A 26,139-nucleotide genomic window follows, 5' to 3' on the forward strand; every position below is an offset into this window, starting at 1 on the left:
GCCAGTATTGGGGCTTGCACTCAAGGCCTGGGCACTGTCCCTTAGCTTTTTCACTCAAGGCTGACATGCTACCACTAGAGCTCCACTTCCATGTCTTTTTGCTTTTTTGGCAATCAGTTGGAAATAAGAATCTCAGCCTCCTGAGTAGGATTACAGACATGAGCCACTGGTACCTGGCTTTAATTCTGTTTTGCTTTACAATAAGTAGATGAGCATAAAAAACAAACAAACCTACATGAACTGAAACCATTATAAAGTATAAATGGGACATTGATGGCTTCTATTCAGGAGGCTGAATTTGTTTTGTTTTTGCCAATCCTGGGGCTTGAACTCAGGGCCTGAGCACCGTCCCTGGCTTTTTGCTCAAGGATAACAACTACCACTTGAACCACAGCGCCACTTCCGGCTTTTTCTATATATGTGGTGCTGAGGACCCAAGGCTTCATGTATCTGAGGTGAGCACTTTACCACTAGGCCATATTCCCAGCCTCAGGAGGTTGAATTTGAAGATCACAACTCAAAGCCAGCCCAGGCAGGATTGTCTCCAATTAATCATCAGAAAAGTCTGAAATGCAGCCATGGCTCAAGTGGTAAAGCACTACTAGCCTTGAACAAAAAAGCTCAGGGATAGTGGCTCAGAAGTTCAAGCCCCAACATCTGTGCACAAGCATAAGTGTGCAGCCCCCCCCCCCCCATACAAAGAATACAGAAGAATGGGTATAGAGACAGCAGTATGCCTTCCTTGTTACTAGTTTATTTAAACCAAACATGATAATACAGAAGAGACTGAGGTGGCAGCTGCCTAGAATCTTTGTGGGTTACAGATGCAAAAGAGGTGGAGATGAGTCTTTTGATCCCACACTTCAGTAACAGACAAGTCACGTCAGCTGTATAAATACAGAGAGAACATAAGACACAAGACATTTCACAGCTTTTTGCTTTACGCTTACATCTAAAACACAGCTATGTTACAACTTTACATTTTAAATTACTACTCCACATATTTGTGACGATGGCTAAGGATGCAATGGTCCCACCCCCTGACACAGCCAGACTTTAATCTGTAACACAGAACATTCCAGTGGGATCCTAAACAAACCCTTGACATACACCTTACCAAAAAAAAATTCTTACAAATCAGATTAATACAATGTTCTTCATGTTGTCTGAGGAGGAAGAAAGGGAAGCAAAAAATAAGACATTCAGAGAAGTAGACATAGGGAGTAATTAAGACCTTAAAAGTTTCATTCCCTTCCTCCAAGGGAGAAAAAAAGTTCAACAAGTAGTAAAAAGAAAACATCGTAACACCCTACAAAGAAGACCACTATTCTGACCGTGCTTAAGAGGCGTCCATGTAATAAATACAGCAGGTAGCAGAGCGAATGTCACAAGTATTGGCTTGGTTTTATTTCTATGCTTATAAAACAATACTAAGCTTTGAATGAATGTTAGCCTGTGGGTGTTGGTCTTTGGTGTCCCACACCAATGGCAGTTTATGTTCCTAACCCATCCTATAGTAGGCTCCATAATGTGTATGCTATTTCTCGAGGAGTTCTTGTCTTCTCTTTACTGCAGTAGGCTTCCTGGCTTCATTACATGCTCATGTGTTCCGGAAGAACATAAGAAATATCATCCCATGGATGACGATAAAGCCCTTGTTTCAGCTCTTCTGATCAAGGTAATGTCCTAGAATAAAACAGAGACATCTTTTCATTAAGGGCGAGGGGCAGAGGATGAAGAAGGGAAGTCTTTCTGATATAAAAATCTGACGCTGGGCACTGGTGGCTCATGCTTGTAATCCTAGTTATGCAGGAGGCCAAGATCTGATGATGGCGGTTCAAAGCCAGCCCAAGCAGGAAAGTCCATGAGACTTATTTCCAATTAACCACCAGAAAACCAGAAGCAGTGCTGTGGCTCAAAGTGGTAGAGCAGGGCTGGGAATATGGCCTAGTGGCAAGAGTGCTTGCCTCCCATACATGAAGCCCTGGGTTCATTTCCCCAGCACCACATATATAGAAAATGGCCAGAAGTGGCGCTGTAGCTCAAGTGGCAGGGTGCTAGCCTTGAGCAAAAAGAAGCCAGGGACAGTGCTCAGGCCGAGTCCAAGGCCCAGGACCGGCAATAAATAAATAAATAAAGCAAAATCGAGTTAAAAAAAAACAAAAACAAACAAACAAACAAACAAAAAACAAAGTGGTAGAGCACTAGCCTTGAGTGAAAAGGCTCAAAGACAGTTCCACAGGCCCTGAGTTCAAGGCCCAGGATCAACCAATAAATAAATAGAAGAATTCAAAGGCCAGGCGTTAATGGCTCACGCCTGTAATCCTAACTACTCAGGAAGCTAAGATCTGAGGAACAGAGTTCGAAGCCAGCCAGGGCAGAAAAGTCCATGAGACTTTGTGACACCTTGTAAAAATTCTCAACATGATCAGTTGTCGCATTACTATGGGGGTTTTCAAAAAAGAACAGGAAGTGGAGACCGCCAGCCTTTAACAAAAAATCAAAGACAGTATCCAGGCTTGGTGTTCAAGCCTGGTGTTCTGGCACAAAAAAATAAGCAAAGAAAAGAGGGAAACAACGAATCCTTAAAAACAATAACAGCCAACTCACCAATGAAGCCCATACTTCTTCCCAGCACAAAGATACCATTGAGGGCTCCAATGTCAATATATTCATCGGCTTCCTCCCTGCAACACACAATGTATAGTTTTAATACAGCTCACAAGCACTCCTTCCCAGCAATTGCTACTAACGCTGCCTAGGGAGCTTAAGCACGCTGATTTCAAAATGGAAATAAGAAAAAGGGGAAGGGATGGATTTGATCAAAGTACATCATATGCATGTGCATTGTCTGATTAATATATGCTTAATAAAAGAAAAGGAAAAAAGAGGTGCTAGGGTAGTAGGATTTGAGGCGACTTTTAGTTTCTTCTTTTCCAAATCCTCTACAATAAACACACACTACTCTTAAAAGCTGAGAGGAGACAGCTGATGAAGAGAATGGCCGCAATGCTCACCGAGTAAAGGACCCACAGTTGCGAAGCATGTCCACAAAGGCAACACCGATGAAGCCATCTACATTTAGAATAAGATTCGGCTTCTGGGAAGGGAAAACAAACAGGCAAAAATCAAAACATCTGTCACCTTCTCTCTCTCTCTTCTAAGTCTTCCACCTTCACTGCTACCATGGTGATGAATTCTGATGATCAGTTTGAATAGATTGAGGGCACCTAGGAAAAGAGGCTAAGGCACACCTTTTGGTGTGTCTTCAAGGACACTTCCAGAAAGGACTACATCTGCAGATAGAGGGCCTATTCACATTTTGGCAGCACGATTCAGAGGCTGGGGATCTAGATGGGATAAAGCTCTCTCTGCTATTCTATCCTGTCAGGATGTACCTCTGAACTGGTGAAGAAATTAATTCCACTTCCTTTAAGTTGATGTTAAGTATTTTGTTGCAGTCAGATAAAGCTCACTAACATGATCCCTTCCTCCCTTATTTTTTGGTGCCAGTCCTGGGGCTTGAACCCAGGGCCTGGGTACTCCTGAGCTTTTTTGCTCCAGGCTACCACTTGAGCCAAAGCTCCATTTCCAGCTTTTTAGGTAGTTAATTGGAGATAAGAATGTCACAGATTTTCATGCCCAGGCTGGCTTTGAACTGAAATCCTCAAATCTGAGCCTCCCGAGTATCTAGGATTACAAGGGTGAGCCACCAGCCTAGATGGCCTGTAATTCTTGATCCTCCTGCCTCTTCCTCCCAAGAATTATAGCAACATCCCGCCATTCTTGGCCAATCACTATGAATTTTGATCCCACTTAAAAACTTTCCATTGGGTTGACACTGTGTTTTAGGTGAACTCCCAGCATGTAGCGAATGCTTCATATCTAGTAGACATTTAGTACATGTCTATTCAATTTAGCTATGCAATAGAAAATAAAAATTTCCAGACCATTCGGTATAAGTTTAGCTGTATAACCGAATTGGCTGTTAAGTCACCTAAGAAGTTCACCCCCAAACGGTGACTTTGAAATATATTGCAGCTATATATGGAAATAGCATATAAAGAATCTCAAAGAGAGCTGGGCACAGTGGCTCATGCCTGTAGTCCTAGCTACTAAGGAGGCTGAGACCTGAGAATTGCAGCTTAATGCCAGCTGGGGCAGGAAAATCTGTGAGACTCAAACCTCCAGTTAACCACCAGAAAACCAGAAGTGATGTGGTGGTTCAAGCTGATAGAATGCTAGCCTTGAGTGAAGAAAGCTCAGGGACAGGGCCCAAGGCCCTGAGTTCAAGCCCCATAACTGACCAAAAATCAAAAAACAAACAAAAAAACTAAGTCTAAGAATACTGTGGTTAATGGGTAAGAGAAGGAAAGAGGAAACAGGCTCTGTTAGGGAGAGACTAGGAAGAAAGGGTTGGGCCAACAAAGAGGGGGAAGGAAGATAAATACGGCCCAAGCTGATGGTCTGTGTATGAAAACTGAACAAGGAAACCTGCCGATAGTTATAGGAAGGAAGGAAATGGGTAAAGGAGCGGGATAGAGGGCCAAACTGATTGGAATATACTGTATAACTGAGTAGAAATGTTACAGTACAATTCTCTTTGTGTGGCTAATGTATACTAACAAAAATTAAGCACTTCTGAACAAACATACGATATACTATTTATCACACCAAAAAAAGAAGTAAGACAGGGGCTGGGGATATGGCCTAGTGGCAAGAGTGCCTGCCTCATATACATGAGGCCCTGGGTTCAATTCCCCAGCACCACATATACAGAAAATGGCCAGAAGGGGCACTGTGGCTCAAGTGGCAGAGTGCTAGCCTTGAGCAAAAAGAAGCCAGGGACAGTGCTCAGGCCCTGAGTCCAAGCCCCAGGACTGGCCAAAAAAAAAAAAAAAAAAGAAGTAAGACACAGATAAATTCACTCTAAAATAAGCTCAGGAATGGTTCGTTACCTTAGAAGTGGTGATCTTCTCTACTTCTAGGGCATAATCAAGCAGTGGAGTGGCAGGGAAATGCTGTTTGACATAGTCTTTCAGGATCTGTACTCGCATGTCTGGATTGTTTATCTGGAAATAGACTCAGAGTTACAGAGGCACTTGTTTAATATTGCCACTAAGGCACAGACTTTGTACTCGGTGAAACAAGTGAACAAAGCTGCACCCATCCTATCCTGAGGACAACGCAGGAACCCATCCACATGTCTAATTCCAGGTGGCACCAATAATGACACTGCTATGGGAGCCAGGGGTTTTGGAGTCATCCCGTCTCAAAACAACCTCTGTAAGGATTTTCTTTTACATTACAAAGAACTGAGCTGTGCAGTAAGTTAACCATTGTCTGTAGTGTGAAGCAGAAGGGTTGGACTGAATCTACTCTCCAACCCGAAGCCTCATCTTCTAGCCACCAGCCTGTGCCTACCACCTCTGTGACTGCTCAAACTTTGACCAAGTTCTACACTAAGCAAGCACGTGTTGGGAGGGGGCAATTATCCCTAAAATCTCAAGAGGGAACAACAACAACAAAAACCCAAAACACAGTCCTGTCATGCATGAACCGTTTGTTTTTAAGAGACCCACACCTGCAACACCAGTGCTGATTATTGCTGTTGTAAGCCATTGACAAGTGTGGAGATGCTTATTACTGTGGCATCATTTAATGAGACTGACATGTGCTCCTCATCATAACCTTGTACATTTGCCAGTGTTAATGTTGGTGTTATTTGCAGTTCTGGGGTTTGAACTCAGGGCCTCAAGCTCGCTAGGCTGGTGTTCCACTATTTAAGCCATTACTCTAGCCCTGTTATTTTGCTTATTGCTAATTTTTTCTGCCCAGGCTGGCTTTGAAACTGTCCTCTGGATCTCAGCCTCCTGAGTAGCTAGGATGATAGGTGGATCACTGGCACCCTTCTTATTTACGGAGTTTTTAGTGCGTTTTCATATACTATCGAAGGACTCAAAAGCCACTTAGGGACAATCTGTATTATGACATGAGAAAGACTATCTGTTACCAGGTACACCGCTCTGCCCACTGGGAGTCAAAAGCTTGGGCGTTTCTAACTAAACTGACAATCTTCCATTACCACGGAGCCTATACACTCGCTCCATCTTTAGGACAGCAACAACTTACGGATTTTACTCGGTGGCCAATGCCCATGATCAGTTTTCCTTCCTTCTTCATCTTGTTCACAAATTCCATGGGGATAATGCCACTGTCAAAGGCCTTACTGAACATCTTGGCAGCTGCATCCAAGGCACCCCCAAACCGATCCCCCTGAAAAAAAAACAAGAAGACACTGCCCTGAGCTGCCATCATTTCTTCACTTTACAAACCAATCTAGAATGCTCCAAACTGCCCCAGCCTTGGGGTTTTGCACTCCAGGTCTTCTTCCTGTGATAGCTAAGCCCAGCTCCCAGGACAGGGGGACTTACAATAGTGAGCAGCCCCGAGGTGAGGCTGGAGACCAGGTCTTTCCCAGCCCGAGCACAGATGATGGTGTTGTGGGCACCAGAGACAGCTGGGCCATGATCAGCCGTCACCATTAGGCACATCTCAATGAACTGGCAAGAGTACTTAGGCAACCTGGAAGATGGTGTATAAAGGTGAAGGGAGAAGAGAGGTACAACAGAGGTGAGGAACCACAGTGACAATGCCATGTCCCTACTTCCATTTTCCAGTCAGCCACTTAAATTCAAGAAGAGCAGCCACCTCTCATTCCACATCTCATACTATGGTCAACTCCGGGCAACGTTTCTTGGTTCTTGAGTCGCCTTAATTCTGTTATTGTCTTTTTGTTTTGTTTAAAGTACTGGGGTTTGAACTTTGGGCCTCTTGCATGCTAAGCAGGTGTTCTACTAAGATATGCCTCCAACTCATTTTCAAGCTGCTTATTTGTGAGACAGGTTTCACTTCATGCTCAGGTATGTGCCTGGACCTTGATCCACCTATTTCAGACTTCCCAGCATAGCTAGAATGATAGGTGAGTGCCACCATGCCTGAATATCAGTTGAGAAGGCAGCTTCTAGACTTTTCTGCCCCGGCTTGATCTTGAATCCTAATCCTCCAAATCTTAGCCTCCCAGGGGTTCTGAATATGCCTAGTGGCAAGAGTGCTTGCCTCGTATACATGAAGCCCTGGGTTCGATTCCCCAGTACCACATATATAGAAAATGGCCAGAAGTGGCTTCTGTGGCTCAAGTAGCAGAGTGCTAATCTTGAGCAGTGCCAGGGGCAGTGCTCAGGCCCTGAGTCCAAGGCCCAGGACTGGCAACAAAACAAAACAAAACAGCGTCCAATAAATGCCCAGAAAACTGAAAGTGGTGCTGTGGCTCAAAGTGTTAGAGCACTATGAGCAAAAGAGCTCAGGGACAGTGCCCAGACCCTGAGTTTAAGCCTCACAAATGACCTAAATAAATAAAAAGCAAAAAACCGTCTCTGCGTTAAGTAGCAGTTTTCGGGAGGTTCCTGGCCTGAGCTTCCTGCACAGCATTCAATCTCCCCACTAAAGATCAAGAACAAGCATGGGCCAGGCACTGGTTACTCTCACATGCAATCGGAGGCTGAGATCTAAGGATCACAGTTCAGAGCCAGCTTGGGCAGAAATGCTAGGTTTTTTTTCCCCCCCCTTTGGTACCAGTACTGGCACTTGAACTCAGGGCCTCATGCTCTCACTTCACTTTTCATTCAAGGCTGGCACTCTACCACTTGGGCCACTGCTCCCCTTTCAGATAATAAAAGTCTCAGAGATTGTTTTGCTTGGGATGGCTTCAAACGGAGTCTCATATCTCAGCCTCCTGAGTAGCTAGCTAGGTGTGAGCCACAGGTGCCTGGCTAATTTAGCAAACTTTTTTTTATCTCCAATTAACCAGCAAAAATCCAGAAGTGGAGGCATGGATCAAATAGTAGAGTGCAAACCATGAGAGCTGAGAAGAGCATGATGCCTTAGGTTTAAAACCCAACTCTCTCTCTCTCTCTCTCTCTCTCTCTCTCTCTCTCTCTCCTTCTGGACTGAGGGGTATCTGAACAGTTCTGGGAGCTTAAAAATAGCCCCAGAGCTGGGCCCCAATTGACCACACCTGTAATCCTTAGAGCTCAAACTCCTGAGTAGCTAGGATTGGCCATTTCTTTTCTTTTGGTTTAAACTGGCCTTTCTATTCTCAAAAGAACCAGAAATAGCTTTCCTATGGCCTTTCTGTTAGCCTCTACCTATAAGATGATGCTGGACACAATCCTTTCGCCTGCCCATCCTATTCCTTTGTCTGGGAAGGGCATTAACTCTGCCCATCACGCTTACCTTCTCTGGAACCAGAGGAGGCCCAGCACCCCGCCGATGCCCATCTCTTCCTTGAAGACTTCGGTGATGGGCATGCCTGCATAGATCAGCTCCTGTCCTCGCTCGTCACAGATGCTGGTCATAAATGAGGCAGGTTTTCGGATCAAACCCAGCTCCTAAGCAAACAAGAAGACACAGGAATGATAGCCATCATAGGCTTTTTCAGGACAGCTGTTGTTACAACCAGTGTCTTGGCCATTCTGATGGCCAAGCAGCCATTCCAAAATTCCTCAGAAGATCATCAATTAGACTGTTTAAGACATCAAAAACAGAAAAGCCCCATGCACATAGTACCTAATCAGCAGTAGCTGTATTTTCAGTCCTTCAACTGAGCACTGGCTCCTGAACTTCACAAAGCAGAATTGGCAGAGGAAATGAGACACTAGGTAACCAGCCACTGTTAGTACTGAGAAACGGAAGGACTCCAAAGGGAATTCGCTAAAGCATTCAGACACAGCTGGGAAATTTCCAGACTAGGGGCACACTTCCATCCAACTTTATTTCTTCAATTAGCCCTCAGAAAACTCTTCTTTCTTTCCTTCCTTCTTTCGTTGGCCATAGGGTTTGAACTCAGGGCTTGGGCACTGTCCCTGAGTGCTTTTGCTCAAGGCTAGTGGCTCTCTACCATTGGAGCCATGCCTCCACAACCTCTCCTTATTCTCCTTTATTTTGAGCCAGGATTCCCCATCCTCTTGTCTCAGCCTTCCAAGTGCTGTAATTACAGATATGAACCGCCATGCCTGGTTGACGTTCTCTTTTTTAAAAAAATTTTACAGCAGAACAGATGGAACAGTTACAGATCCCTCCACCTCTACTCCAATATTGGTCTTTTGCCTTGGTGTGAATTTATAGTGGCTCTCTTCCTGGATCTTTTATTTATATTTATTTATGTCAGTCATGGTGCTTGAACTCAGGGCCTGGGTGCTGTCCCTGAGCATTTTTGCTCAAGGCTATCGCTTTACCACTTTGCATGCATATGGACAATATATAATTTGCTGTGCATGTGTATTTTTCATAGTCATGATAAATATACTGTCAATTTCATAATGTGCCTTCTACTAAATGAATGTGAATTTTATTAGTGTCAGTACATACACTGAGCTAATTGTATCTGGTATATCATAATACTACAGTTCACTGATAAATTTCCACTAATAAGTACCAACTAAAAAAGGCACTAGGACACATTCCTTTGTGAGTTCTATGCAGGCATTTCTCAGTACTAGCATTCTAAATATGGAATTTCTGGGCCCTAAGGTATCTGCACTTTTAAACTGCACTAATATTATTGTTACTCAAGTGCCTTTCAGAAAGAGTGGGTCAATTTCTACTCCCACCAACAATGGATATATGCACCACTTTCTTTGTACTTATACAAAACACCAGGTGATCAAATCATTCCATTACTGTTGATCACAGTTTTAATTTAAGTGAGGTTGAACATATTCTTGTTGAAAGGCCATTTCCAATTCATTTTACTAATGGGTTATTGGGTCTTTGTATATCAGAAAATGTTAGCATCAGGCTGGGAGTATGGCCTAGTGGTAGAGTTCTTGCCTCATATACATGAAGCCCTAGGTTCCATTCCTCAGCACCACACATATAGAAAAAGCCAGATAGGGCACTCTGGTTCAAGTGGTAGAGCGCTAGCCTTGAGAAAAAAAAAAAAAAAAAAAAGCCAAGGGCAGTGCTCGGGCCCTGAGTTCAAGCCCCAGGACTGGCAAAAAAAATAAAGAAAGAAAGAAAAAACGTTAGCATTGCCAGGCACTGGTGGCTCACACCTGTCATCCTAGCTACTCAGGAGGCTGAGATCTAAGGATTGTGGTTCAAAGTCAGTTCAGGCAAGAGAAAGTCTGTGAGTCTTGTCTCCAATTAACCACCAGAAAACTGGAAGTGGAACTGTGGCTCAAAGTGGTAGAACGCTAGCCTTGAACAAAAGAGCTAAGGGACAGTGCCCAGGCTCCAAATTCAAGCCCCCAAAGCAACAACAACAACAATAACAAAAAGTTAGCATTTCAGTAGTGCACTGGTGGCTCATACATGCTAATTATTCAAGAGGTTCATGTCTAAGGATTATAGGGAAAAGCCAGCCCACACAGACAAGCAGGCAGAGTGGACTCTTTCACTCATGAAATCCCTTCCTTACTGAGTACAAAACTCCAAAGGGACATTATCTGTCCTCAACTTCCTCTGTTTCCAAGTCAAGTGACAGCCTGTGAGATAGACTTGCCCCTGCCATTTCTTTATGTGTGTGGTGCTGGTGGTAGAAAACCCAGGGTCTGGCGGGTGCCAAGGTGGGCCTCTACCAATGAGCTCTACTCCCAGCCTGACCCCTGGGCCCTCTCAAGGCCTGAACTTGTTTTACCCATCGGCAGTACAGACCACCTCATGAGCACAAGCTACAACGAATGGAATCCAAAAGTTAAACGCTGAGCTTTCTCTTGATGTCCTCCCAGAAACCTAAGAGGTGACTATACCATTGTTCTAACTAGTTGGGGGGAGATGGCTTGGTTCCCAGGAATTCAAGCCTAAACAGCTAAAAATCCACCACTTTGCGGGGAGGGGGGGGAATGAGGGACGAGGTAACAAACAGTACAAGAAATATATCCAATGCCTAATGTATGAAACTGTAACCTCTCTGTAATTCAGTTTGATAATTAAAAAAAATCTCAAACAGAAAAAAATAGATTTAAAATGTATACGTGACTGTACAATTTAAAGATATCATAGTAAATTTATTCATTCTGGATTTTTCTAAATCTGGGTGCAAATGTGACATGTGAAAAAAAAAAAAAGAATGTGTGCTCAGAAAGGATGATGTATTTCCTAATATGCTCTTGCTATACTACAGCACCCAGAATCATGTCTGGCACAAAATATGTTTCCAACTACTGTTGTTGCACGACTAAACTACTCAAAGCAAATACCAAAACCTCATATGGAACAAAAAAAAAATCCACCACTTTAACCCTCCAAGCCTCCCTCACACCACTAAGGAGGCACCCAAGGTACCTACCCTGGCCCAGGAGTAGTCCATGGGCACCGTTGGGGTGGCACCTCCTGGGCGGGTACAATCACTCCTTTGGTCACAAGATCTTCGTATACAGACCTGCGAGGCAGGGGAGAAACAGGTTGGGTTTTATGCTGGACTCCTCCATCTGACACAAACACTTTAGACTTTCGCAGCCAGTGACTCATGCGTATCAGTTAAGATCCCCCAAATTAAATGAAAACCAAGTCTGGGCAAGATGATCCTCACTCCCCACCCCTTCATGTCCTCTTGCTCAGAACAGGGCTTATGGAAAGCTGAATCTGGAGACCAAAGAGTGAAATAGACCTGGCAGGTCCAGGAGGAAGACCAATAGGATATCCAGTAATTCCATCAATTGGGTCATACTTTCTAAATACTGTACTCCCACGGTCATCTCTCATTTATAGTCCCCAACTCTCAGCCAAGTATGCAGGCTCAGAAACAGAACAGATTTTAATACCAACTGGAACAGCTTGGACCTGTTGCTTTTACAACCAAATTAAAACAAAATGAAAGCCAAAGAGAAGGACGATTCTGATCCAAGTGGGAAGTCGCACTCAACGCCCAAGAGGGACCAGGAACACCTGGACACCTGAGTGGGAGGCGCTGCTGTCAGGAGGGGCTAGGGAGGGAAGAAAAGACCAGCCGCTACCTCAGTGTCCACTTACTGGATGATTTCTCCAAGCTCATCAAAGCTCCGGGGCACAAACCCCCTGCTTCCTTCAAAGCCTGATTCTTGGCTACTGCAGTTTCAGAAGCCTGGTTGGCACAAGCTCCAGCATGACCAAACTGGACCTGGAAAGCAAAAGACAAATAGGTTTAATTGGGCTTGTGAAGCCCCCCAGAGAGGAAAACCAAAGGATCCTGGCCAGGCATTGGTGGTTTACACTTAGTCCGGGCTACCAAGGAAACTGAGATCTGAGAATCGTGGTTCAAAGCCAGCCTGGACAGACAAATCAGCAACTTTTATCTCCATCTGATCAGCAAAAAGCCAGAAGTGGAGGTGTGGCTCAAGCCTTAGCAAAAAATCCAAGTGAGAGCAGAAGCCATGCATTCAAGCCCCAATATTGGCAGAGAAGGAAGGAGGGAGGGAGAGAGCAAGGCAAAAGAGAAAAAATACCAACAACAATGATCACAGGCCAACCCATGTTAAACATGAATCAGATCAGCTCATTCAAGCTTTTGGCTTGCTCAATAGGTAGGATGGTAATTCTCATAGATGAAACGAAAGCACAGAAGTCCAGGAGCTTATTTGAGGTCACACAGCTAACATGCACTGAAACCAGGACACAAAGCCCCGCAAGCACAACTCCAGAGCCCCCTTCTTTTCTTTGTTTTGGTGCCAGTCCTGGGACTTGAACTCAGGGCCTGGGCACTGTCCCTGAGCTTCTTTTGCTCAGGCTAGCACTCTACCTCTTGAGCCACAGCGCCACTTCTGGCCTTTTCTGTTTATGTGGCACTGAGGAATTGAACCCAGGGCGTCATGCAAGCTATGCAAGCACTCTACCACTAGGCCACATTCCCAGCCCTGCACTCTATTTTTATAAAATATACACCAATTAGCTGGATGCTTTCTGGCTCACACCTGAAATTCTAGCTACTCAAAAGGCTGAGATCTGAGGATCACAGTTCAAAGCCAGTCTGAGCAGGAAAGTCCATGGGACTCTTGTCTCCAATTAACCACCAAAAAATAGGAAATGAGGGCTGGGGATATAGCCTAGTGGGCAAGAGTGCCTGCCTCGGATACATGAGGCCCTAGGTTCGATTCCCCAGCACCACATATACAGAAAACGGCCAGAAGTGGCACTGGGGCTCAAGTGGCAGAGTGCTAGCCTTGAGCGGGAAGAAGCCAGGGACAGTGCTCAGGCCCTGAGTCCAAGACCCAGGACTGGCCAAAAAAAAAAAAAAAATATATATATATATATATATAGGAAATGAAGCTGTGCCTTGAAGTGGTAGAGTCCTAGCCTTGAGCAAAAGAGCTCAGGGACAGTGCTCAGGCTCCAACTTCAAGCCCCATAACAACCACCAACAATAACAAAAGCACCAATTGTGTGTGTGTGTGTGTGTGTGTATTCACCAATTATTTTGTATGTGTATGTGCCAGTTCTGGGGCTTGAACACACAACCTTGTATTCTTGCTTGGCTTTTCACTTAAAAGGTGACACTCTATCACCTGAACCACTGCTCCATTTCCAGCTTTTTGCTGGCTAATTGGAGACAAGTCTTTCACATTTGTTTGCTATCTCCTCCCTCCCTCACTCCTGTCAACAGGGTATCCTCAGATCTCAGCTTTCTGAGTAGCTAGGATTATTGGCATGACCACCGATGTTGGTTTGTTTTTAATCAAAAGAGCTCATGTAAAAATACAAACTTCCGACTTCTTTAAAGATTTTAGATCACAAAGCCTACATCCACCTTCATTGCAACAAATCATCTAGGGAGCTGACTGGCAACTGGCTCTCCTGTCTGAGCATGCACAGGAAGAAGTAAGCCATAAATCCAATGGAATACAAAACACAGTTAAAGGGAAGAGAAAGCCCAACAAGGAAGCTAAGCATCCATTATCTTGAATCAAGCACTGGGGGAAAATGAATTCACCAAAGAACACATCTGGTTCCAAGCCCTGACTTAAGGAGGGGTTTTATTTTTGTGTTTTGTTTTGTGTGGGTGACATTTAACTACCATCCAACCACTTTCTAAGAGCTCTGCTCATTTTATTTTCTAGTAGCCATGATCATGTCCACCAAAAAAGGAAACAGAAGTCCAGAGGGGGGGTAAAGTACTTGCCCAAAGTGACTCAGGGAAACAAATACATGGCAGCATTCAAACCCAGGCAACCTGGCCTCAGTCTATACTCCGGGGTATTAAACTGAACAAAGGGAGCCTTGAGTATTGAAAGGTTAGACAGGAAACTGCTTGAAAAGACAACATGGGTCTCAGAAGTGTAGGTTCCCAAAGCTTGCTTTTGTCTAACTTCATCTGCCTGGGTGGATGGGTAGGAAGAAGAAAAGTCTATACACCAACTCTGGGGTTGCAGGAAATTAAACAGGAGTTTTGGGGGTACCTTGCAGGTGGCACATCTGTGAAAAACTCCCCCTTAACAAGGTTCCCACCCCCAGTTCCCCAAAGCATTGCCTGCAGCTTGTGAACATTTGTATTGCTCTTCTCTGCGGAGAAGCTGTGCTTGGCTCAAGAATTCAGTCAACTGTCAGCTGGGCAGTCACTGCGCTGTCTCACACTCGTCTATGCTTATGATTTCATACAGAAGGCTTCAACATTAACTAAAATACTAAAATACGTGAGGTACTCGGTGACTCATGCCAGTAGTCCTAGCTATTCCCAAGAGACTGAGGTTTGGGTGGGTTGAGGTTCAAAAAGACAGAAAAGTCTATGACATTCCATCTCAAAAATAACCAGGAAAGGGGCTACAAATGTGGCTTAGCGGGGTAGTGCTTGTCTAACATGCATGAAGCCCTAGCCCTGGGTTTGATTCCTTAGTACCACAGTAGAGTGCTAGGGCTGGGGATCTGGCTCAGTGGAAGAGCGCCTGCCTGGTGAGCGCAAGGCCCCGGGTTCGGTCCCTGGCTCTGGAAAAAAAAAACACAACCCCCCCCCCCCCCACAAAACACAGTAGAGTGCTAGCCTTGAGCAAAAGGAGCTCAGGAACAGTGCCCAGACCTGAGTTCAAATCCCAGGACTGGCAAACAAAACAAATCTAGGTGTCAGTGTCTCATACTCTAATCCTAGCTACTCAGGAGGCTGAGATTTGAGGATGAGATTCGGAGCCAGCCTAGATAGGAAGTCTGTGAGATTTCTATCTCCGATTAACCACCAAAAAGCCAAAAGTAGAGCTGTGGCTCAAGTGGTAGAGCTCTAACCCTGAGCAAAAAAAGCTCAGGGACAGCGCCCAGACCCTCAGTTCAAAGCCCAGGATAGCCACAAAAAAAAAAGAAAGGAGGTAGGCTGCAGGCATGGCTCAAGTAATAGATTGCTAGCTAAGCAAGCAAGCACAGCCAACATGAGGCCATGAGGCCCCTCAAGCTGTAAGGAAAGGAAAGCATTTGCAGAACAAAGAATAGTGTGACAAGGCCTTACAGGTAGAAAAAAGTGAGGGTTCATGCGTTAAGGTTGTCCTCGTTGCAGAAAGCCTTAACAGCCAAGTTTTTTTTTCTCTCTGTATATAAAGCACTACACACACTGGCTAACAAATGAATTTTGCCTTTTTGTTTTTTTAATTTTTTTTCTTATTTATTGTCAAAGTGATGTACAGAGAGGTTATAGTTTCATACATTAGGCATTGGCATTTCTTGTACTGTTTGTACTTGTACCTCCTCCCTCATTCCCCACTCCCCCTGTTTTGTTTTGTTTTTTAATCATCATTTTATGTCTAATTTTTTTCCACCAGTCCTGGCACTTGAACCACAGCGCCACTTCTGGCTTTCTCTGTTTATGTGGTGCTGAGAAATCGAACTCAGGGCTTCATGCATGCTAGGCCAAGCACTCTACCACTAAGCCACAGTCCCAGCCCCTTGATAAATTTAGCAGGCAGCAGAAGCTCAGAGAATGTACTGAATGCCTAGTCTGTGCGGCCAGGTACTGCCATATACTTCCTTCCTTTCTTTTCTTTCTTTCTTTTTTTTTTTTTTTTTGGCCAGTCCTGGGCCTTGGACTCAGGGCCTGAGCACTGTCCCTGGCTTCTTCCCGCTCAAGGCTAGCACTCCGCCACTTGAGCCACAGCGCCGCTTCTGGCCGTTTTCTTTTTTTTTATTGTTTCCTGACTTAAAATCTTTTTTTTTTTTTTCTCAAATTTTTATTATCAAACTGACGTACAGAGAGGTTACAGTGTCATACGTTGGGCATTGGATACATTTCTTGTACTGTTTGTTGCCTTGTCCCTCATGCCCCCCTCCCTCCCCCCTCTGGCCGTTTTCTGTATATGTGGTGCTGGGGAATCGAACCTAGGGCCTCGTGTATCCGAGGCAGGCACTCTTGCCACTAGGCTATATCCCCAGCCCTTCCTTTCTTTTCTTATAGATAGGCCATCCCTATGTACTACCAGGTACTTCTACATATGTTTTTCTTCCTTCCTTCCTGCCCGCCCTCCCTCCCTCCTGGCCTCCCTTCCTTGTAGATAGGCTGTCACTATGTGGATCTGACTAGCCTGACACTTGTGATTCTCCTTCCTACCCCAGCCCTCCCAAGTGCTGATATTATAGGCATTCAACACCTTACCCAACGGCACACTGTATCATCTTAATATACTGAGAACAATCCTATCTCCCTCTCCACCCTCTACCACCATAACCTTCCCTGTCATTGTAATTTCTCCTGTTCTTGTATTACCTTCCCAAGTGAGGCCTTTTTAACACCTGCAACCACAAGGTGGGGAACTCAGGACTTTGAACCTTAATCTATTGATGAGTTTGTCTCCTACAAATAGACATAACTCCTTGAGAGCAGGGCTCTTTCTGGGCTTTACAGTAGCCAAGCACATTCACTTGCAAGAACTAGCTGCTTATTACTTTGAGGACACGTGGCTCTCCTCACTTTCGTTTAACCTCAACCCATCGTCCCCTGTCCCCATCTTACCTCAGAAGAGAACATGGTGGCACAGGTCCCAATGCACCAGCAGACCACTGGCTTGGTGAGGCGGCCCTCCTTGATGCCCCGGCAGATCTTATATTCCTCAGTGCCCCCTATCTGAGGAGGAAAGAGGGATGACACAAAAAGCAAAGTCATCCATTGCTGTCCCAGGACCAATCCCACAGTAGGAAAAACGACCCCAAATCACACAGGGGCCAAGAGTCACGAGATGTCCTACAAGACACAACTCAAGTACAAAACAGGGTGACGCATACTTTAGCTTCTGTCTGCAAGATTCAGCTCGGATGCAGAGAGGAATTCCAAAGGGACCGCCACTGGTCTCTTGGTTTTCTGATCCAGAGTATAAGATGGTTTAGGATCAGAGCCTGCTCAGGACAAGCAAGGGATGGACTATAGGATTCTCCTTAAATGAATGCCTTTTGTGTATGCTAGTACTGGGGCTTGAACTCAAAGCCTAGGTGCTGTCTCTTAAGATTTTTAGCTCAAGGCTGGTGCTATACCACTTGAGCCATAGCTCCATTTCTGGCTTATTGCAGACAGAAATCTCACAGACTTTACGACACGGGCTGTATTCGAACAGCAATCCTCAGATCTCAGCCTCCTCAGTAGCTAGGATTTTATAGGCGTGGGTCACCAGTGTCCAGCATAAATGTCTTTTCGACTCTGACTATCCACTGCTTACCAGGTAAAAACCATGGCCAGCAGCCCATCTAGTGGTCCTACCATCTTGCGTCACCAAGTACCTGCAGGACACTTAACAGTGACAGTCTTATATCCCAGTCTCATGGGTGATTTGCCAGAGACTGTTACTTTAAAAAAAGAAAAAGAAAAACTGAGATCATGTCTTACTTGTACAATTAAAAACTTGTACTTAAAAAAAACAACTCACCTCTCCAAGAACCACAATCATCTTGACTCCAGGAGTGTCCTGGTAACGCAGTACATGATCCATGAATGTGGAGCCAGGGTACCTGCGAAGAACAGGAGGACAGAGGGTCAGAAGGCAAGCTGGGGGGGGGGGGAGGGCTTTTGGTGCGGGGGAAGAGTTGTTGTACATATTAGGAACACTGGGCTTTTCTTTTTTTTTTTTGGTGACAAAGAGGTAGCTAGTATCAAAAAAAAAAAAAAATTGCTGAGCACCAGTGGACTATCTATAGTCCTAGCTACTCAGAAGGCTGAGATCTGAGGATCCTGGTTCAAAGCCAGCTGAGGCAGACTAATCTATAAGACTCTTATCTCCAATTAACCATCAAAAGGCTGGAAGTGGAGCTGTGGCTCAGGGGATAAGTGCTAGCCTTGAGCAAAAAAGCTGAAGGACAGTCACGTTCAAGTTGTAGAACCAGTACAAAGAGAGAGAATGGATGCTATTATTAATTACCACTGATAGTCACTAAGCACCTATTAAATGCCAGGCCCTGCGCTGATCCTTTCATACATATGTTGCTTAGTTCTCCCAAGGATATCATGAGGTAGGGTGTTTATTTTGCTCATCTGATATGTAAGGACAGCAGAGGGCAAGGGAAGTTTAGTAACTACTAAGATGAGTCTATTGGGAAGCTGGGATTTGAACCCTTCGTTGTGGTTTCAGAACTGGCCTTTCTAACCAGTGCACTCTGCTGCCTCCCTATGACCACAGATCACAGATGACAAACAGAATTACCTTCAAAGACCAAACACCTTTAAAGACAGATTTCCAGCTGAGAATTGGTGGCTCACACCTGTAATCCTACCTGCTCAGGAGGCTGAGATCTGAGCATCATGGTTTGAAGCTAGTCTCAAGGCAGAAAAGCCCATGAGACTTCTACCTCCAATTAACCACCAAAAAGCTAGAAGTGGAGCTTGGGGCTCAAGTGGTCGAGTGCCAGCTTAGAGTGAGAAAGCTCAAGTGAAAACCAGAGGCCTTGAGCCCACGCTCCAATACTGGCATTAAAAAAAGAATTTAATTTTTCAGCTGGGCACTGTTGGCTCACACCTGTAATCCTAGCTACCCAGGAAGCTGAGATCTGAGGATCCAGGTTTAAAGCTAGCTTGGGCAGGAAAGTCTGTGAAACTTTTTTTTTTGCCAGTCCTGGGGCTTGAACTCAGGGCACTGTCCCTGGCTTCTTTTTGCTTAAGGCTAGCACTCTACCACTTGAGCCATAGCACCACTTCTGGCCTTTTCTGTATATGTGGTGCTGAAGAATTGAACCTAAGGCTTCATGTGTGCTAGGCAAGCACTCTCTCTACCAACTATGCCACATTTCCCAGCCCCAGTGTGAGAGTCTTCAATTAACCACCAGAAAACCAGAACTAACTCTGTGGTTCAACATAGTAGAGTGCTAGACTTGAGCAAAAGAGCTCAGAGACAGTGTCCCTAAGCCCTGGTTTAAGCCCCATGACCAACACAAAAATATACATTTCCCTCTATCTGCTGCTCTCTCATTCCGGCCATCCCTGAGGTAAAAGCAGTCCCCCACAGAATGAACTTAACAACCCCATTGGTCTGGAGCTCAGTGGCAGCCAGCAGAGCTGTCTCCCAGAGGATTACTCTCAGTGTGGGTGGTCCCTCATGATCCCCACGCTCATTACCTGTCTCCACCAATGGCCACACCCTCGTAGACACCATCTGTGGTCCTGGAGATGATATTGTTGAGCTCATTGGACATGCCTCCGGAACGGGAAACATAGGCCACACTGCCTGGGCGGTAGAGCTTGGAGGCCAGAATGTTGTCCAACATCCCTCCTGTATTCCCAATCTTAAAGCATCCTGGCTTGATGCCCCCAACCTGTAGAGAGAGAAGCAGCAATCAGGGAGGACTACTCCCGACGGACCACAGGACATGGGAAAACTCACAAACCCCATGTTACCTGCCTAGTCCCTCTGGCCAGACTTGGGGGGGGGGCGGGGGGAAATGGCAGAAAGAATGACATCCCTGTATTGGGCTTATAGTGAGATGTCTCACAAGGGCAGATTCAGATCAGGGTTATAGTGCTATAGCACTCATCAAGGAGCATCGCACAGCCGGGCTTCAATGCACACAGTCATACCCTACTTCTGACATGAAAGGTCCCTTGCAAAAATCCTGGCTTTGGGATTGGGAATGTGGCTTAGTGGTAGAGTGCATGCCTGGCATGTATGAAGCTCTGGGTTCGATTCTTCAGCACTTCATAAACAGAAAAGGCTGGAAGTGGTGCTGTGGCTCAAGAGGTAGAGTGCTAGCCTTGAGAAAGCTCAGGCCCGGAGTCCCAGGCCCCAAAACTGGGGGGAAGAACAAAAAAAAATCCTGGCTTTGGGACTAGGTTGATATAGCTCATTTGCCAAGCATTCACAGGCCTTGGGCTCAACCCCTAGTACTGGAGGGAAATGGGGGTGGGATGAGAGGAGGAATTAGAAACTGAGTTTCCAATTTTTTTTTTTTTTTTTTTTTGCCAGTCCTGGGGCTTGAACTCAGGGCCTGAGCTTCTTTTGCTCAAGGCTAGCGCCCTCTACCACTTGAGCCACAGCACCACTTCTAGCCTTTTCTCTTATGTGGGACTGAGGAATCAAACCCAGGGCTTCATGCATGCTGGGCAAGCACTCTACCATTAAGCCACATTCCGATCCCCGTGAGGTTCCAATTTTTGATGCAACAATTAGGTAAAAATAAACAAAAACAAAATATTCACAGAGTAATATTAGGGCCAAAATAAGCCTTTTGAAGTAGCCTTTTCTCTGGTATTTATAGAAAAGGAATAATCAAAAGACTATGGTTGTATGAAGATAAAGACTGAAAACAATTTCCCACTAGTCTCTGGGAAACTATAAAGGTAGAATGTGGGGGAGGGCCTTTAAAAACTAAGAGACTTGGCTCAAGCAGTAGAGCACACGCCTACCAAATACAAGGTCCTGAGTTCAAATCTCAATACTACCAGACAACATTAACAACAAAAGTTACTGGGGGTAAGAGACAAGGTATGAGGTGGGGTATGGGAAAGTACTTGGATAGCAAGTATGAAGCAAGCCCTGGGTTTGATTCTTATTGTTCACAAACACACATACCCATTAAGTAGGCCTGGAGTATAGCTCAGTGACCAAGGATTTTGTGAATGGGGCCCTGGGTTTAACACCCAGAGAAAATCTACTGGAAACAGATCGACTCAACAGGTTCCCCTGTTATCTTTCCAACTTAAGCCTTAAGAGAATGGTCAAGAGCAAGAAAGGCTTTCTTCTGCAGAAGACACTCACCGTGGCAGGCCCAATGATGGTCACTCCCTTCTGGTCGGCCTTCTTAATCAGCTTCCGCGTCAGAGCCTCAGGAATGCCTTCCGCGATGATGGCAATGGTCCGGATCTAGGGGATTTTAACAGTTACCCCACACCCTGTAAACCTTTTGCTAAAAACAGGCAAGGGGGCCACACAGTTCACAGCCCACCTCCCACCTTCCAGGCAACAAGAACAAAAACCCATTCAACAGTATGCATCGCCTTCTTCTCACAGGCCTCGGTTCTTACCCTGATGGCTTTAACCTCATCCTAAAAAGAGAGGCAGCTGACACTGAAATCTATCCCTACTGGCTACTCAGTACAAGGGCACAAGCAAATGTTTCAAAAACCTCGCTACACACTTCAGCTCTACCTGATCCCTAACCCGCCCTCGACACTGCTCATGAAGCAGCATTCTCCAACGTACTCGCTGGGTCCTGACTATGTCCACACAGGACGGGCCAGTGCATGACAGAAATGAACTGCTTCCACACGCAGCCCAGAGAGCGGCTGGAGGAACAGGCCGCCAGAGAGAAGGAAGCAGCAAAGATCGAAGACCCATGTCTCCTTTGGCTCTGACACAGGGGCCAACATGAATCTATAAAAGGTCAAGATCTGAGTTCACAGTGCTAGAGGAAGGGCTCCAGTGGGGGAGCCCCTGCCCAGCAAGCAAAAACCTGTCACTTCAAACCTTAGTACCATGTGGGTCATGTAGTATCTGGGATTTCTAATACGAAAGCAGCTATAAGCAATATGTTAAGCAGAGTGTGACTCTGTGTTAATAAAACTTTATTTACAAAAACAGTTGATGGGGGCTGGGAATATGGCCTAGTGGTGGAGTGCTTGCCTCGTAAACATGAAGCCCTGAGTTTGAGTCCTCAGCACCACAAATATAGAAAAAGACAGACGTGGTGCTGTGGCTCAAGTGGTAGAGTGCTAGTCTTGAGCAAAATGAAACCAGGGACAGTGCTCAGGCCCTGAGTTCAAGCCCCAGGACTGGGAAAAAAACAAACAGTTGATGGGCCAGGTTTTACCAGTGTCTACTCGGCACTGAGAAACTCATTTTTTTAGTAGATGTGCTCTCTTTTTCACCTCATCTAGACATCAGAACAACTTTATATTCTCCATTTGTGAACTGAAATAAACCAGCTTGGAATCCAACTATAAAGCACATTTTTTTTTTTTTTTGGGTCAGTCGTGGGGCTTGAACTCAGGGCACTGTCTCTGAGCTCTTTTGCCCTGAGTTCAAGCCCCAGTACCAGCAAGAGCAAACAAAAAAGCCACTTGTTCAAATCCATAAAAACGTATGTGTGGGAACCCGTAAATGCAGAGCCGTAAGGCCGGCCTTAGAGAATTGGAAGGCCATTCTCTGTCCCTGGGAAGGCTGAGGGTGGCCCTAATAAGACCTATTGCGCTGAGCATTACCATGGCCAGTTTCCACCTAGTGATAATCCTACCCAGCTTCTCAGGACCTTGGAGCAGTTAGGTGGCCTATGCAAATTTGTTGTTTACTTATCACTTTCCCCTCTTGTTTATGGGAAGTCTCCAGTCCTAGGATTGTTCCCCCCAAACGGGTACCCTTATCTCTTTTTAGTAGTCCCTTTGAAGTAGTCTCTTGGATGTAGAGACCTTTCTGCACGTACTATCCTGTCTGATAATAAATAAAAAGCCCTCCCTGTTCATGGGACCCTATGGATCTGTTGCTGGAGTGAGGCAGCAGGTCCCCTAGTACCCTGAAACCAATTCCAGGGTCCAGTCTCCATCATTGCTTTGCTCCCAGCCTTGCTCCCGGCTGTGGCAGTACAAGGCACTGGCCCTGGTTTGCAACACATATGGATACAGCTAAATTCAAAGTTTATCAACTATATTTCCAGGACATGAGACTTAGAAGAAGTATGTATTTACTCCTTTTGTTATCAGTATTTTAGCTTAAGTACTTTTGAAAGGGGTAGGAGACAGGGCTGGGGATAAAACCAGAAACGGGTATGTGCCTGGCAGGTAGGCACTCGGCTGAGTGGCATTCCCAGCCCAAGAATGTACTTTTGATTCATTCCTCCCTATGGCTAGCATAGAGAGGATCCCATGGGGATGGAAGAGGTGGTAAAGAAGCAAAGTAGCACCTGCCTACTCTGACCTACCCTCCGCCATTCCTGACTTCAAAAGGACACAAGTCTCCAATCAGGTTCACAAAGAACACTGGCCTCTGCTGACTCCCAAGCCGTGCTTCACCCCAAGTAGCTGAGACACCATTCAACAGCTTTTCCTGCGTCCACACCCAGCATGCCCAATAACTGACCTGTGCGTAACTCATGGTCTCAATGGTACTGTCGTAAGCAGAGCGGAGCGAGGCAAAGTTGATCAGCACATCTACCTCTGGGTGCTTCTTCATGGCATCTGCCATGTTTTTGAAGACAGGGATCAGGATCTCCTTGTGTCCCCAGTAAAACTTCTGCTTGTGGTCCCCTCTGTGGGATAGGAGAGGAAAGGTTAGGACACCCTCAGTCCATCAAGCCTGGGGTTAGGGGAACTGAGGGGAGCAACTTCAAGGTCTCTGCCCTAAGAGTTTGTACCTAAGGGGAAAAGATCCCCCAGGACAAGAGATGGCCCCCATTTCTGGAATGAGAAGACCATTCCCCACAAAGGCTCTGCTAGGTGAGCCCAAGCTTTTATCTCAGAGGAAGGAGATGGGCTGCTACTTGTCAGCCAGCCATCTCCTGCTTCAGTGTGACTCACGTGAAGGGGTACACCATGGCGGCCACCGAGGGCTCATCTCGGGAGCACACGTAGTCAAAGTCCAGCATGCCTTGCACAGCCCGGGTCTGCATGCCCCACACAATAGCCTTGGTGTGGCGGCTGAAGAGGGTGGCATTCTTTCCTGGTGGGCAAAGACACGAAGAGTGCACCCAGCATACACAACCCCAGAAGGCCCTAAGGGGCAGAGGCTGTCAGCCAGACCCTTCACGCCCCAAGTCCACGATGGTGGCTCTTCAAAACAGCAAAGGAGTGTTAAAATGGTGAAGTTTTGAGACCCTGGGGGGAAAGGCCCCTCACTTATTCTGGAAGGAGGCAGGAGAGAGAGCAAAGATGAGCTAACTATTGTCTGGCTACTAAACAGCTCCAAATGGGCAATAAAATGACTCCTCCAATTTCCGTATAAAGAACGGACCCTACAGCTTGAAGATGCTTTGGAGAATTTTTACAAGACATGCTTCATCACAGGAGAAATCTATGAGCAGCCTATATACAAATGTGGTCTTAATGAACTATTTCTAAAGGAAAAAAACAACAATAATAACAACTCTTCATTTTGGTTGCCTCACGACTTTCAACAACCTAGCCACTGTTACTCATCATCCTGTAAATGTGGGACTAGAGCCAGCCTTGGCCAGGGTTTGAGTTGTCATTAATTCTAGGTCAGAGTAGGCTGCAACCCTGGCTGCAGCCAGGGTTGAGGCCAGAGCAGCCTTCCTTTAGCTGTGGTTCTGGCCTGGGCTCAGGCACCAGACAAGAGCAGCAAGCTGGCAGCCATGACCTTCTTTCCTATCTATTTCTCCCATCCCCCTCCTGACTAACTAAATGGCTCTTTGCCACTCAGAACAATGATTGGGGGGGTGGGGGGGGGGAGGCAGGCAGGGAAGAGGTGAGGGGTAGAAAAAGGGAACAAAAGGAGCTGGCAAAGCGCAATCCCACACTGAATGGAATACGGCTCCATTGGTGTTGTCAGCTTTCAGCAAAAAAGCTGAGCAAGAGTGGCAGGCCCTGAGTTCAAGCCACAGTTCAGGCAAAAAAAAAAAAAAAAAAGAAAAAAAAGAAGGTGCAGTTTTCAGCTGCAGGGAGCCCCTCCCCTGCAGTTCCCTCCAGGTCCAGAGCAGCCCTTGGGGACATTCTGAGCTTCCCCAGAGAGAACAGCTCATTCAGTGGCATCTGGTATTAATTAACCTACTGTCCTAGTATAGGACTGGCTGACCTAGGCGAAGGTCTGACTAAATCCCTGTGTAGGCCAGGAGGAAGTTTCTCCTGACATAAGACTCCTGATGTTGCAAATACCTGTGACCCAGGGATCTGACAGGACACAGGATCTCAGGACAAAAGAAGCCACTTAATCAGGCTCAGAAAACGGAAGCCGAGATGCCAAATGGTCCTAGATCAACTAGACAGAGTCAGGATTTACATAATAGCTTGAGAAGCCCCGAATTATGCCTTGCTGGAGGAAGAGGCTAAGCCAGCGGGACTCTGCTGTTCCTGGGGGAGCCCACGCAGAGCCAGAGTATACAAAGGCCACATGCAGCTGTGCTCCGTGATTAGGATGAAGTGTCAAGTCTCCACACATCCACCCACACTTCTAGCACTGAAGGGTAGAGCTGGAACGCTCACCTCCTCAAGCACAGAAAACCAAAGCCAAAGGTGGTGTGTGTGTGTGTGTGTGTGTGTGTGTGTGTGTGTGTGTGTGTGTGTGACATGTACGTAACTGAGAGAGCCTAAGGTAAAGCTCTGCTGAAGGTGGGACTGGCTCCAACATGACACAATCTCCTCCTACTTGTTCCTGTAGCTCACTGATTGAGGTTAATGGAAATAAGCCCCTTCCCCACATCTTTCCTTCCCCTCCTTGGGTAGAAGAGCTGGGGGCAGGGAGAGGAACAGGGTCTGTGTTTCTGTTCTATCTCGTTGGAGACAATGGAGGGATTAAAAGCAGGCCAGCAAAGGGCGGTGATCATTGGTGATCCTTGTTCTCACCTAGCAAGTACGACTACCTCTCCTGAGCAAGGGAGCAGAGTTAATCACAGATAACAGCCTTCAGAGCAGTGAATGTCCAAAGGGCACCTGGAGGGCTAGATGTGTGGCTCCAGGCCAGCAGTGGAGCCCTTGCCCCCAGGATGACCCCTCCCCCCCCAAATTGCACTGAAGCCTTGTGGCTTCAGAAGTGACTCACCTGGGTCAACAGGCAT

General features: G+C 46.0%; 1 protein-coding gene across 1 annotated transcript in view; it reads right to left on the reverse strand.

Annotated features, from left to right (window-relative positions):
• Positions 1-991: 991 nt before the first annotated feature.
• Acly (ATP citrate lyase) overlaps positions 992-26,139 on the reverse strand; it is a 45,381-nt gene continuing 20,233 nt past the window's right edge. The window contains 18 exon segments of the mRNA XM_048365156.1: positions 992-1,666; positions 1,669-1,686; positions 2,611-2,687; positions 3,018-3,100; positions 4,959-5,072; positions 6,133-6,276; positions 6,435-6,585; positions 8,296-8,450; positions 11,351-11,385; positions 11,388-11,443; positions 12,034-12,076; positions 12,079-12,160; positions 16,958-17,068; positions 17,862-17,943; positions 19,541-19,737; positions 21,177-21,281; positions 23,490-23,658; positions 23,927-24,068. Of these exon segments, the coding sequence (XP_048221113.1) occupies positions 1,593-1,666; positions 1,669-1,686; positions 2,611-2,687; positions 3,018-3,100; positions 4,959-5,072; positions 6,133-6,276; positions 6,435-6,585; positions 8,296-8,450; positions 11,351-11,385; positions 11,388-11,443; positions 12,034-12,076; positions 12,079-12,160; positions 16,958-17,068; positions 17,862-17,943; positions 19,541-19,737; positions 21,177-21,281; positions 23,490-23,658; positions 23,927-24,068 (1,838 nt within the window). The 3' untranslated portion in view covers positions 992-1,592.

This window comes from Perognathus longimembris, chromosome 17 (assembly GCF_023159225.1).
Source record: "Perognathus longimembris pacificus isolate PPM17 chromosome 17, ASM2315922v1, whole genome shotgun sequence".
Classification (NCBI taxonomy): domain Eukaryota; kingdom Metazoa; phylum Chordata; class Mammalia; order Rodentia; family Heteromyidae; genus Perognathus; species Perognathus longimembris.